General features: G+C 39.7%; 1 protein-coding gene and 1 long non-coding RNA gene across 7 annotated transcripts in view; one reads left to right on the top strand and one right to left on the bottom strand.

Moving 5' to 3' along the window:
- Positions 1-15,035, top strand: part of LOC101710773 (myb/SANT-like DNA-binding domain-containing protein 3) — a 127,656-nt gene that overhangs the window by 15,660 nt on the left and 96,961 nt on the right. For all 5 annotated transcript variants that reach the window (XM_013065721.3, XM_087183608.1, XM_013065722.3 and 2 more), the window contains one exon: positions 4,832-5,889. In XM_013065721.3, coding sequence (XP_012921175.1) covers positions 4,832-5,241 — 410 coding nt within the window. In that variant the 3' untranslated portion in view covers positions 5,242-5,889. Of the gene's footprint in view, positions 1-4,831 lie in introns of those variants that run through there.
- The window catches only part of LOC110345788 (uncharacterized), a 32,530-nt gene that overhangs the window by 4,240 nt on the left and 13,255 nt on the right, over positions 1-15,035 (bottom strand). Inside the window, exon 3 of one of the 2 annotated variants that reach the window (XR_002389391.2) lies at positions 12,639-12,699. This is a non-coding gene — a long non-coding RNA (uncharacterized LOC110345788). Of the gene's footprint in view, positions 1-7,629; positions 12,700-15,035 lie in introns of those variants that run through there. The other variant, XR_015439975.1, reaches the window with a different exon arrangement.

Raw genomic sequence — 15,035 nt, 5'->3', positions numbered from 1 at the left:
ATTCAGTAGTCTTAAAGTTTAACAAAAATACTTAGGAATGTATTTGCCAGAAACCCATCACATACATATACATATGTACACACACACACACACACACACACACACACACACGCACACAGATGACACCCGGCAGATTTTGTGATCTGGGATAATTTGGCTTTGACAGTTATCTTCTGTTATCTTGGGGAACAGGTGTGGAGAAGAAACTAAGGGTGCCATCAGAATTTCCTAGGGATGGCAGGATGACAGGAAGTGAAATACATTTAAGAAAACGAAGCTTTTAAAGTAGTATTCAAATGTCTTAGAATTTATATTTAATTTCACATACTATTATTTCTCTGCTACAAAGTAATGAATAATGTGAACATTTCTTAATAAATTCCATTATTATCACTGCTTAATCCAATCTCATTATTTTGGGGTGGGAACTTGGCACAGAGTTCTGTTGCAAGTTGTTGCACACCTATAGCTCTACTCTGTGAAAAGCCCCTCTTGTAGTTTCATGTTTATTCCCTTTTTTTCTTCATTCTCCCTGCACTCAAACTAGCCTAATATGCTTGAGTTTCTTCTCACGTGTGTTTTGTGTGCATGTGTTTTTTTATCTACATAGATTAAAAATTATGCTATAGATATCACTTCTTACGCTTTTTTTTTTCATTTAGAATAATGTTTTTAAGATTTATTCATGCTAGGCATGGTAGTAGCATAAGCCTATAATCCCAGCATTCTGGGAGGCTGAGGCAAAGGATTGCAAGTTTAAGCCCAGCTTGGGCACCTTAAATGACTTAACAAGACCCTGTCTCAAAATAAAAAATAAAAACAGGGCTGGAGATATAGCTCATTGCAAAGGTCCTGGATTCAATCCCCAGTACCCACCACTACCACCGCCCTCCCCCAAAAGATTCTCATTGCAATGTATAAATCTATAAATCTAATCTTTTTCTTTTAATTAGTACAATCGTTTCCTATAGTATGCATCCACCATATCCTGTTAATCCACTTTTCCAGTAATCTAGTTTCCTTTATTCTGTTGAGAAGGACTGGAAATTGGCCTGTACAGTTTTCTTCCTTTCCTTTACTGTCATAGTAGGCTTTCCTTGCTGATACTAAACTCACTGAAATTACCCCAGTGAAAGAACACCCCCATGGCTGTGTTCTGAGTCCCAGAAAACCCTTCCTGTCTTTTTCTATAAAATTGAGTTGTTTTATGCTTTGAGTGGCTTTGTTTTACCTGGGAGAGAAACTACATGGTATGTGTTTGCAGCAGGTTGCTATTCCCAGGCTAATCTTTTTCCAATTAAGGGAATATTCTTCCTATCTGAACACTAGCTTCTATTCATTGGAACTAATATTTGCTTGGAAGTTAATTAACTGCTCTTCCTAGTTTTAAGCCTTATCTTCTGCCTATTTTAAGAGACCTATTTTTCTTTAAAATGTGTATGTTATTGCACATTTTAGAAAGAATAGTTTTAAAAGTCATTTCTTTGATCTCAGACATGAAGATACTCTCTGAATGTTCATAAGTCTAGAGTGAAATTTGGAGAACAAAAATTAGAATATACACTGATATCCTTAGTAATAGATGATTCTGTAGTGGATACAACTTGGAGGCTATATTTTATGCTATGTAAGTGGCTGGCTGAGCAAGTGGAGTAGTGGGAGGCTGAACTGAGGTGGTTATGCTTGGATTTTGGAGTCATGTAGATCTGGATTAGAATCCTGGTCATTATTGGGATGTGGTGGCACATGCCTGTAATCCCAACACTCAGGAGGCTAGCACAGGAGAGTCAAAAGTATGAGCCTGGGCTACAAAGCAAGATCAAGGCCAGCCTGCACTATGGAGTGAGACTCTGTCTTAAAAAAAAAAAGAATCCTAGTAATTTCAAGTAGCCAGATGACCTTGGATATTGCATTTGGTTTTCTATAATAATACCTCCCTCAGAGGGTTGTTATTAGGATTAAATAAGGAAATTGTGCAAAGCTCTATCCTAGTGCCTGATTTGCAGCTCATAAAATGGTGGCTGCTACCATCATCATCATCATCATCATCATCAAAATCATCATCATCATCATCATGTTTCTAAAGCCTTAGAATTGTTGAGATAAAAGTGAGCATTTAGAATTTGGGAGATAGCAGCCTTGTGAGGAGATGTACTTTAAAGACTCAGAGGAGTATCCAGAAATATCCCCTGGAATGAAATCAAAGAACAATGAGAGTAGAGGTATCAAAAAATGTCAATGTGTCCAGTCTTCAAAGGAAACATTTTCAGATATAAAACCAGAAAGGAAATGAGTGAGGTAATGTTCTTTGTGGCTGATGCTCACACATCTGAAGGCCCTGTCCTCAGAGTTAACACTTTCTCATCCCTCAGTTACCTTCTCAGAACACTGTTCTTTCTCCATAACTGTGGCAGGTGGGGGAAATGTGACCCCTGCAGCCAGTGCACCCTACACACATTTCTTAAATGCCCAGGGCTATGCCAGGCTCTGTGCTGGTCTCTAAAAGAGGATGAGTAAGAGGCTGTCTCTGTCTTCAGAGAACTCAGGAACATAAAGGGGAGATAGTTAAGCCTCTAGTTTTAAAAAGTGCTCTATGAAAAGAATGACAAACAAATAAACATAAATGCTCTGCCAGAGACAACCCCAGGAGGCAGTAGGAATGTGAAGGAAAGGCACTGAATTAAGGCAAGAATATTGGAATTAAGAAAGAGTCCTAGGGAGACATTTTCATTATCTCTGGATAGCACAGAAGTATTTTTTTAAAACCTTTTCATCCAAAAGTAAGATTTTTACCTTTTAAAAAAATTTAATTAGGGACTAGTTATGGTTGTTACCTTACCCCTTGGAGTGAAATAATCTAAACTATAGTCATTCGCCTTTATTAAAGGAGTATTACAAATTAGGTTCCCCCCAGTAGCCATTAACATTCCCAGCATCCCCTTTTCCAGAATAATGTAGTGGACATAATAATGTAGTCAACTCTGTTAATAAATTGATATTACTCTTCTCTGAGGAGAATATTTTCATTATTGGAAATGTAAAGCTTCTCAAGAAAGCCTTGGAGTCACAATTAGAAGACTTCATGGGTTAGTGGAGTTAGTGGTTTTCTCTTATTGACACTAATGTCACTACCTTATAAAAATACCAGTGCAAACACTGTGCCTACCACACATGGTATCCTTTTGCATCCATATGCTCATGTTCTTTTGCATTCAGAGGTTCACCCAATAAGTACTACTAGGCATCCACCATGTACCAAGGAAAGTAATTAGTACCCAAAGATAAAAGAAATGATAAGGTGTGGTGCCAAAATACTACTAGTGGATATTGAGTGATATAACAGAGGAGAGGGCCGGGGATTTAGCTCAGTGGTTCTGCCACCTGCCTCGCAAGCGCAAGATCTCGAGTTCAATCTCTGGTACCAAAAAAACCAAAACCAAAACAAAGATATAACAGAGGAGAACATATGAAGAAAGAGTTCTGAAGTGTCACAGAGCAATCACCGTTAGTCTTTTTGTTTTTTGCTACAGGGAATCAAACTCAGGGCCTTGTGTTTGCTAGGCAAGCACTGTGCCACTGAGACTACATTCCCAGCCCAAGCAGCATGTCTTTAATGAGTAAGAATTAGGGAGGGGAGGTTGGAAAAGAGAAACTGGATTGGGGGGGGGGCAAATGCTGAGCACAACTTTAGCTGATGAAAGAGTGAGACAGTACTATGAACAGAAGTACAGCTTTTTAAAGAGTGTCAGTAGGTTTTGGTAGGGTTGAAGGGTGCACAGGATATTTTGAAGAGTAAAGCAAAGAAGATGAAAGAAGGTTGGAATCAGATTATGAGGTTATTTAGGGTGGATGATGACCAGAGCCAGAGATGGGCACATCAAGGATAAGAAAAGGTAACGGGTGGGTGGAGCAAGAGTCTCAAGACTTGAGATGATCAGAGAGGAAGGAGGCTATAGATACACATAGGAGAGAGTGATGGGCTCTGAAGCTAATGGAGGAAAGAAATTTTAAGAAGGATTGTGAAGTTTCAGAGAGAGAGAGAGATTACATAAAGGGGACATTGGGCCGGGGATTTAGCTCAGTGGTTTCGATGCCTGCTGTGCAAACACAACGACCCAAGTTCTATCCCCGGTACCAAAAAAAAAAAAAAGGAGACATTGACAAGTGTCTTTGGGATCTGAATACCTGAATACCGGCTCTATGTGGCAGTGCTAACAGTAACAGCCAGGTGCAGGAAATCAAAGAGAAATGCTGTGCGAGGGAGCTAAACCAGGGAGTGTAGACTCATGTCTCAAGGAGCAACATTTATACATACACTTGCTATGAGAGCTAACACCTGGGGCGGGAACCTCCCATGGCTCTTGTGGAGACTGAACAGAATGAGAAACTAGAATGGAGACTAGCAGAATGAGAAACTGGCAAGGGTGATAAGACCAAAGAGAATTTTATCTGAAAACCCCCATGGTTAGCCCTGTACTGTGTGGCCTCATGTGCATCAGATCAGAGTTCTGCACATTTCAGTTTAAAATTGATATCAATGTCACAAGTTCTCCTGTTCCTGATAAGTACATTCTCTGACTACTGTTTCCATTGTTGAGAGTTTTAGAAATGACAGAACCCTTTGTCATTATTTCTTAAGGGAAAGTTGCTTAGGATTTATGGGTTTTTGTAAAAAGTTAGGTGTGGCCAGGGTACCTGTAGACATGAAGGCCAAAGCAGACACTATTTTATTTTAGACCCATCCTGTTATGAGAGACCCTGTCATTTGAAATAGGATTGACATTTTTCTCTGCTTGTAAAATCTTTGAACATGTTTTCTGCTGTTTTTCAGAATCATTTGCTGTTTCAAATAGAGAACTGTGCGATGATGAGAAAGAGTTCATACATTTTCCAGTATGTGAGGGGACCTCTCAACCTGAACCCTCGTGTTCAGCTGTCAGAATAACAGCGAGTAAAAACTACAGGAGCAAAACATCTCAGGAAGGTGCTTTAAAAAAGATGCATGAGGAAGAACACCATCAACAAATGTCCATCTTACAGCTGCAGCTGATACAAATGAATGAGGTGCATGTGGCCAAAATCCAGCAGATAGAGCGAGAATGTGAGATGGCCGAGGAGGAACACAGGATAAAAATGGAAGTACTCAATAAAAAGAAGATGTACTGGGAAAGAAAACTACAAACTTTTACCAAGGAATGGCCTGTTTCCTCATTTAACCGGCCCTTTCCCAATTCACCCTAAGGCTTTGGGGGTGGTTCCCTTGTAATTAATTAATCTTGTGTCGGCAAAGTCTGGAACATGAACTGTGGTCAGTAACCTGTAATGGAGCTACACCTAGGAAAATTAGAGTGGTAGTAGTCACTTATTTAAGAATACATTCAGGTAAACAGCTGCATCCTATGTATCCCTTAAGTGGCAAAGAAGCTGTTATAGTCGTCTGAAAATTATCATTACAAGTGCTATAATTCTGAATGTAATGTCTTAATTAGAATTCATATAAGAACCATGTGTGAGTGTTGTATTTTTAAAGAATCAAATGCAAGTGTGACTATAAAGAAGTATGGTTGATTTTTTTTTAATGCCCTGACTTGAAAGTGGCAGTCCTCGGTGCCACACCCTTCTCCAGAGGTGATGCTGTTGCTCAGAACTTGCTAGAGGTCTGTGGGGAATATCAGTTTTTGAAAAGCTTAGCATTTGGGAGGATATTTTCTAATGTAGCTCGTAAACTGCCTTTTAAGGCTTTTCTTCAAAGAAGAGTTCCAACTAATGTCTACAACAATGGTAGTTTTGTTAGAACTAAGACTGTAACAACTTCAAGGGAGAAATGTTAGTTTAGGTTTCTACATTGTTATATTTCTTTTATTAAAAAAACTTGCAATTTTATAGTCACACTGTGTATGTTTTTAAAAAGGTGCTGGCTTCTCAACTGAGCTCCAGATTTTGCCTCCCCTTTGACCTTCCTCCAGCTGTGTACTACTGAGTTAATGGTTGCCCTTGCTTTTAGTCTTTAGCTTCCTACGGAAAGGCCCTTCCCTCACCCTGCTCATGGTGTTGGCTGATAGTAGTGGTATGTAGCTGGCATTATATGGTCAGCATGGGCTTTTAAAGAATCCATTACCACATATTTGAAAATATGGATTGATAAATGGATATTCTGATTGAGCTGTGATACAGCTTCTCTTGTAGTAGAGTGATAAAAATAGTCCTGAGAGTTGGGGACAGCAGTGGCTGAAGGAAGCAAAGAAGCAAAGTAACAGTTAAGTGCCAAGTCTATGGCCATACTACCTTGAACATGGTTGATCTCAGAAGCTAAGCAGCGTTGGGCCTGGTTAGTATTTGGATGGGAGACAGTTAAGCGCCAAGCCAGATCAGCAGTTTCTGAGAAGGAAATTTCTTTTTTTTTTTGGTACCAGGGATCGAACTTGGGACCTTGCGCTTGCAAGGCAGGCGCCGGAACCACTGAGCTAAATCCCTGGCCCTTGAGAAGGAAATTTCAAGGCTAGGTGGTGAGGGAAAAGATGTGGCAGAGGCTATGTAAGAGAGAGTGACTAGGAGTCAGAGCCTGAGTTCTAAGCTTGGCTCTGCTCAAGTTGCTGTGTCACCTTGGGTAACTCCTTGGTGTGTTACAGAACCAGGGAGCTGGACTAGATAATGTTTAGAGTGCTTCAACTCCTGGCCCTGGTGTAGTTTGTGGGTGGGTACTGCCAACATCATGATTGCCTGGAGAGGATAGGTCAATTGGGAATGATGTTCTCCTGCGATAGCCAAGTTTTCTCCATAATTTTTTTGAAATTTTCGTCCTGGAGACTGTAAGTTCTGTAAGGTACACATAGATTCATGATTTGTGCACTGCATAAAACTTAAATGGATATCTATTTTATACAATGAACCATATTTTAAATAGTTTAGAGCATCTAGTTATTTTAGATACATCCTATAATGAGAGACTAGACCATCCTTTGAAAGATCCTTTTATAAAGATTTCTGTTCTTAATTTTGTTATCAAATAGATCCTTTAGAGAATGAAGCATCCCAAAGGTTCTCACTTAAAATGGGTTGTGGGGCCGGGAATTTAGCTCAGTGGTTTCGTCGCCTGGTGCCAAGCGCAAGGACCCGAGTTCGATCCCGGGTACCAAAAAAAAAAAGAGTTGTGGGATACAGAATTTGACTCTCCATGTCCTTCTACCCCTTGAGGATTAGGACAGGGAACAGCAGACCCTATACACAGATGTGAACTGAAAAAAACTTGCCTTTGCTTCACCTATTGACCCATCTAAAAATCTTGTTAGTACTGTATGTACTTTCTTGAATGAGGCCTGAGATTCTGCATTTTTTTTTCCATTTAGTTTATTGATACATTTTAGGTATACAATACAGTTATATTCATCATTGGGATCTTGTACCTTTACATGATGTATCTTGCTTCTTACTTTTTCCCCATTCCCTTGCCCTCCCTTCACCCCCTCCACCCTTCCCTATTTACAAAGACTTCATTTCCATGTTTTTCCTTTTCTCGTATTTTTTCTTTTCCCTTCTTTCCTTTCCCCTTCCCCTCCCACTTTCCCTATTCCTTTAGGCAATTTTCTGCCTATTTCACAATATCAATTATATATTTTGATTCTTATTTACACTTTTAGTTTTTCACACTAGAGAAACTATTCAGTATTTACACATGTGGATTCTATATTTCTTACAAGCCCGCAAGCAACAGGTTGTGCTTGTCTGGTCAACACACTACTGCACAGCCAGGGTTTCCAGGACCCTATGAAGTTTTTATTATTCTCAAGAAAATGAGATTAAGTACATCTTTGTGCACAACCATGTGCTGGTTATTATTCTCTCTCAGAACTTATGAGTTAAGCATACAAACAACAATGTAGAACAACACACAAAATGCTCACAAACAGTAGTTTATTTTAATTGAACTATAAAAGCATTGAACTAATTCCTAGCCAAACAAATAAAGGATAATTAAGCCAGCAGCCTAAAGCACCTTGCTCTACTGTTAATGGTATTTATGAGTTTATAACAGTAGTCTGCAGCATTGGCTATGCATTAGAAACAATATTTTATAAATAATTAGTCCCACTGGGTATCACTTCCAGAGGATTCTGATTCAGTTGACCTGAGTTGGGACCTGGTACTCTAGTTTCTGGAAGCTTTATAGGTGATTATGATGCATAATTGGGATTGAAAATCACTTGTGTAGAGTTCACAGATGTATCTAGTTTGATTGTTAATCCTATGAAGTCCTACAGAAGTAAGGAAATGATGCTCAGAGAAGAACCCTCTGGAACCAGGCCCATAGCTGATGAAAGGCAAAGCAGAACTTCAATCCCAGGTCTCTTGACTCTAGAACATACAACCCCACCTGCCTTCCCTCACCCGTTCCCTTGAAGCTATGTCATGGATTTGTTTCATCCCGAGAGTCAAATCACACTACAGGATACTTGTAGTGTCTAGTCTTGAACAAGTATAATACATCCCAATTCATGTCACTTTTGAGCCTTTCCTTACCTGAGGTGAAAATGCAAAAGCCATTCTTGGGAGGTGTTGTAGGGAACAGATAAATATTAAGACACAAATCACCATCCTCCACCTTGTCAAATCATGAACACAGCCCAGGAGGGGAGGTAAGGCTTGTATACAGCTGTCATGTAGTTGACCAGTGTATGACTGCAAGTGCACTTGTAATTGACAGCAGAGAACCAAGAAGCTTGAAGGCCTCATGGAGGAGGTGGCATTTGCACCATCCTTAGAATTGGCATTTTGGCAGGTGGGAATTTGGAAAGCAAAGGAATTTTACTAGATGCAAGGTTCTGTTAAAGACTCAAGATAAGACACATAAATGGGAGGCAGCGGAGGCATGGGGAATTTCCAAATTGGGCAGTGCCATGATCAGAACTGCTCCAGGAAGAAGATTAGAAGATGGAACTGAGTGAAGACTGGAGTTGGGGATACCAGGTAGGAGGGTTTGGCCCTGATTATCATGTAAAGATAGGAACCCAGAGGATGCTTTAGTTAAAATGAGAGACCTAACAATGTTAAGAGGATTGTTGAAGTGAAATCAGTATGGGTCGATGTTGGTTCCGTTTGTTGGAAAGGAGGGGTAAGTTAAAGCTAGGTGCCTGAGAGAATGGTGCTGCTGAATAAAATGAAGGAAGGATACATTTCTGGTTCTTACCTGTCTCAGGAGAGGCCTAGATATTAACTAGTGCTCCTGCCTCTCTTTCAGCCTCAAAAGACAGCAGCACTCCCACCTCTTTAGCTCATTGTTGCCCTGCCCTAATGTCTGCCTGCTCAGCTGCCTGTGCTGCCACTTCTACCTGTTCATCTGACACCAGCCCCTCCCTGCTGGGTGGTTGGTTATGGCTCATTTTGTGTTGTCTCTGCCATCAGTACCTCATTTGCAACTGGCATGCCATGTCATTGGCCATCTCTGGTATTCGCATTGCACGAGAATGATAGTAAAGCTTCTTTCTTTCATATGGGCTCCAATTTTTTCTCTAGATAGCCAGCATCCATAGATTTTAGAGTTGTTATTTTTTTATTTTAAATGTTCCATGTGGTGTGAAGGAACATTGGTTGGGAGGGGCCAGTAATCCCCAAGTATACTTATCACAGCCCCTTTATAAAAGTCAAACATGAAATCCAGCCCTATTATGCATCCAAGATTTAGGAAATGTTACAGGATTTTTGCAGGGAGAATTTTAAAATGCATTTTGTTTTGTTTTGTTTTGTTTCAGAAGAGCCTAGAAGGGCAGAGGAAGAGAGGTGACATGGTGGCAGAGTATATTTGAGTTGTCAACAGTCTGCAGTGTCAGGTCAATTACATCAGCACTTGGTGTGGACCAGAGGAAAGGAATGATTCTGCCTCCTGGGAATGTCAGAAGGACCTGATAATTATATTTGGCAAAGCCACAAGGAGTGGCTCTGTAATGTCATTGCTAAGAATTGCCCTTTTAATAGCATTTCTGGATGTCAGAGCTTTCCAGATGAATGGCACTTCATTTGTGCTATGGCTTTCCTTTTTTCTGGGCTGCTTTCCCAGCTGAGCCTCTTGTTCTTCCTTGCTCTTGCTTTGATATTAGTTTATATTTTCTCTTCTGTCTTCTTTCCTGGCCCAGTTTCTCCATCCCCTCCTTCCTGCACTCACAGCAGCTTCCACTCTACCCTGGTTGGAGGTGGAAGCATGTGTGAATGTGAGAGGGGAATGCTTGCCAAAGGACAGTGTCTTCAGCCTCTGGTCTCAACAAGGTAGTGCTTCAGCCTTAACTCACCACACTGTGGATGACTTGCTTCCATGCTATGCCTGCTACTTTTGTGTTAGTGGAACTCAGAAGACATAGGAAAGATTATCAGTATCTGTGACTGCAATAAATTCTTTTCCCAATTGTGCCATATATTATGCCCTTCATCACAATTTACTAATCTCTGCCTCAGTTTTTCCATTTGTGAAAGCTCTATAACACTTATCTACCTCCCTTTAATGTTGTAAAGATTAGTATATGTTGGTTAAGCACTTTTAAAATAAAGAATGATGTAAAGCATTTTAATATTATTGTTGTCATTGGGATATGGATGCCTTTCTTTAGAGAAGTTGCCCTGTAGGGGAAGTATCCTGGTATACTATGATTCAGGAGCACCTGGTAGGTAAAACATGCCCTAATAAATATAGGAGTATGATTATTTTCCTTATGAAAAATTTTAACATGGCATTTTAAAAATAGTTTTTTCGTGCATTTAGAATGATATTCAATTTGTAGAAGTATTATTTAAACAAAAAATTTAAAAGAAAGCATCTATTGAACCTCTATTATGCAATTCAATTGTCAATTTTGCAAGCTGATTAACCTAACAGTTCAGTTTGTCATTATTAGGTGGAAAACTTATCCAGTTGCCCAGAATGTGTGTGAAGGTTCCCTACTCTTGATACTGATTAGAGTGGATAGAATGGTGATTCTGCTACCCATAAATGAGGATCCAAGGATGTAGTTCCTTATAGCACTGCTTGATCAGAGTGACAAAGACTAACCACATATAGGGCTAAGAGTATGAGGAGGTCTCTAGCCATAAACATGGGCTCCTTTTTTTAACTCCTGGTGACTGCTAAAAGACTTAATTAGGCTCTGGTCTGAGTTTTCTCTTCTGTGGGTTTGCTGGAGGAAAAATTTCAACTCTTGTTACTTAAGAAGTTGGTTCTGGGCCAGGGATTTAGCTCAGTGGTTTTGCCGCCTGCTGTGCAAGCTCAAGGACCTGAGTTCAATCCCCGGTACAAAAAAAAAAAAAGAAGTTGGTTCTTTTTAATCAAAGGATACTTGTTATAGTTGAAATACTGTAAGTAGCAGCAGAAAGTAAGCTTCCAGTTCCTTTTCTGTCCCAGCATCCTAGTTCAGCTACCAGTGTAACCAAGAAGGAAACTCAGACATGGTCCTCTGCTGGTAAGATGCATATGGTGTAAGGCATGGAACCCTGGGGCTTGTACATGCTAAGCATGCACTCTACCACTGAGCTGTAACACTAGCCCCTGCATCTAAATTCATATCCAGTCTCCAGAGTTTCTTGGAATGGGCTGATATTAGACTTTCTGCAGGACTGAAGGGTACTCACTCCACTCAGTCACTGAAACATTTGGGGCATAGCTGGGGTAGATCTACTCTCCTGTGGTCACTCTGAGTCTTAGGCTACAGGGGCCACAGTTATCTAGGGGAAGCTCTTCTCAGGGTACAAGAAGTACAGGAAGTACATGAGTACAGCAAGCCCAAATGTAGGACACTGCAACTTTTGTTTGTTTTATTGCCTAAAATCTCCTTGGCTAAAGCAAGTTTCATGGCTGAACTCAAAGTTAAGGGGAGGGAAGCCGACACTTCCTAAGAAGATGAGGGGAGAGGGTGAATATTTTTTAACAATAATGTACCACAGTATTTCAAGGAGGAAGGAAGCTAATTTAATACCAGGGAGTTGAGATACATTATAAATCAAGAAACAGAATTTGGGAATAAATATGTGCATCATCTTCTATTGAGATACTTTCCCTCTCATTGTTTTTGGAGGGAAGAGGTTAAAATTTGTGATAATAGGGCTGGAGATTTAGCTCAGTGGTTTCACTGCCTGCTGCGCAAGCGCAAGGACCCAAGTTCGATCCCCAGTACCAAAACAAAAAAAAATGTGATAATAATAGAATATTGGGTTGTTGGATTAAATGAATAACACAAAGGCTCCTCGACTTACAATGGCACAACATCATGTTAATCCTATAGTAAACCAAAAAATCATAGGTTGAAAATGCATTTAATACACCTAATCTTTGAAACATTACAGCTCAGAATCACAGTGTACTGTAGGGTACAGTTGTTACCCCTTGTTTTTGCATGGCTGGCTTGGGACTATGGCTTGCTGTCCTGCCCAGTACCACAAGAAAATGTCTTCCTGCATATTTCTAGCCCAGGAAAAGATCAAAATTCAAAACGCAAAGTATGGTTTATACTGAATGCCTATCACTTTTACACCATCAGATAGTCACAGCATTGAACCATTATAAGTCAAGGATCATATATTGTATTAGTTACTTTTCTATCGTTGCTGAAACAAAATACCCGACACCCAAAATTAAAGGGGAGAGGGTTTATTTAGCTCACAATTGGTAGAGGTTTCAGTCCAAGCTGGTTCCAAGGCAGAGTGGCACATAGCAGAGGGGCACTGCAGAGGAGAAACAGTTCATGGTGCTCACACAGTAGCAAAAGCAACAAGGGACCATAACAGCACCTTTCTGCCCCTTTTATCCTATCCAGACCACAGGATTAGGGCAGTGCCAAAGCAATTACTCAGGTGATTTAGTAATCACATTCCCTTAACCCCAGCATCACACACTCTAGATTTAGCTACCTCAGAAAAAAGCATGAGGCTTTGAGGGGATGTCTAAACACAAGCCATAACATATTTATTTATTTATTTATTTATTTATTTATTTGTACAGGGGATCCAACTCGGGTCCTTGTGCTTGCACAGCAGGCGGCGAAACCACTGAGCTAAATCCCTGGCCCATAACATATATATTTAGAACAGCAGTGTATAGCACACAATATATTAACACTGGATTTTAGACACTTTTTTTTCTCAAAGTTACATGGCTTCTACATGTGGATGGAAAAGTTTGAACCCAAATGGTCTGAACCCAGATCTCATGCTTCTAAGAATCAGTACACAGACTACAGTATTTGGGGTCTCAGTTCAAGTCCTATTTTTACAAACAACATTGACCTCCTGAGTATTAGACTTGGATTACCCGCAAAAGCCTCCTTATGATTGCTATAATGGTTACATGAGAATATAATACCGAAGAGTCCTGTATACTGTAAAATTAAAAACAAATTAGACCTCTCTTTTGATCTTGTGTTACTAACTCCAAGAATATCTTCTCCCATCACAAAAAACTCATCTTATTTCTCTTTGTAGCCTCCCTACTCTGTGACACCCCTAGAACACAATCCTGAATCTCTCAGTTTCATAACCAGGTGCTGTGAAATCATTTCTGCTGATCTCTCTCCCTAGAATGCTCTCAGCCTTTCTACAATCGCTTCTCATCATCTGTGCTGCTGAAGTGTTACCCCTTCTTCAAGGTCCAGTGGACGCTCACTCCTGGAACCTGGGCTCTGGTCCCAACTTTGCCAGTAATTCATCATGTGATTGTGAGCAAGTTACTAGATCTATCTGGATATTAATTTACTCATTTGTAAAGTAAGACTGTTAGAGAAGAGGATCTCTAACTTCCTCTCCTGTGTTCTAATTAGTCTAATTCTGAAATTAAACTCAACTTACTGCATATAACCAAGTTTTCAATTTAGCATTCTTCTTAAAAGATAATGTGTACATAAATGGAATTCAAATACTACATCCAACTGGATCAGCCCCAAGGTTGAAAGCATCATTTGTGAATATTATTGATATTAGGGTAATGATTGTACTTAAGCAGTTTAACACAATCTAAATACAGTCAATAGAAGAATTTCAATATATGGGAACAAAAAAGATTGTTTCTTCCCCAAATGTAATTTTCCCATTAAAATGTAACTGGTGGCAGACTAACTGCTTCAAAAATCCCAATTCTATAGATTATAGGATACTTCTATTTAACAGATTTCTCTGTTTTATGGCAACAATGTGCCCAGAATGTGTAGATTTTTTTATATTTTAAAAAATTCTTATCAGTTGGCTTCAGTAGACCACATCTAGTGCAAAATCAGGGTTTTCTGAAAACATACTTTAAATGAAAAAAAAGAGAGATGTAAGCCTTTGTTGGAATCTTCTATGGGTTTTAGGCATGTTCATATATTATTTAATTTAATGCTTTAAATATTCTACAAGTGTAGGTAATATTACTCATATTTTATAGATAAGGAAATGAAGCTTGGAGAGGTTAAATGATTTGTTTACAATCATATACCAAAAGTTCTGGAGATGGATAGTGGTGATAATTGCTCAACAAGGTGAATGTACTTCATACCACTATAAATTTAAAAATGGTTAAAATGGTAAATGTTACATATGTTTCACAACAATAAAAAAAGAAAAAAGTACACACCTAATTAGCCCTTAACTAGATTTAGGTCCCACATTAGTGTGCTTTGATTGGAGTGTTCATGGCATAGGAGAAAAGCACTCTGATTGACAGGTTCTGTTTATCAAAGAGCTGCCAGGATACTGAGGAGCCAGAAACAAAGAGAAGCAGAGAGAAGAGCTAAATGAGGTGAAAGGTGTCAGCAATAGCAAAGATGGCAACCCCAATTCTGTCTGACAGCAAGCTGAAAACCAGAGACCAAGCCAAAAAGAGAGGCTGCCAATCAGTCTTGCCATTTAAATTAGTGTTTTCTCAAACACTAATGAATATGGGAAACACCAGGGCATCTTGTAACATGCATGTTTTGGCTCAGGGAACCTGGGGTATGTCCAGATTTTGCTCCTACAAGCTCACCAGTGGTTGCGATGTTGGCCATCCAGGGACCAAACACTGAGCAGCAAGGATTAGATCACAGGAA

The sequence above is a fragment of the Heterocephalus glaber genome, unplaced genomic scaffold, assembly GCF_053883595.1.
Source record: "Heterocephalus glaber isolate CG9 unplaced genomic scaffold, H.glaber_assembly_v1.0 deba00001481, whole genome shotgun sequence".
NCBI classification, from domain to species: Eukaryota; Metazoa; Chordata; class Mammalia; order Rodentia; family Bathyergidae; genus Heterocephalus; species Heterocephalus glaber.
The sequence above is the reverse complement of the archived record's forward strand: the minus strand, read 5'-3'. Positions and strand labels throughout refer to the sequence as shown.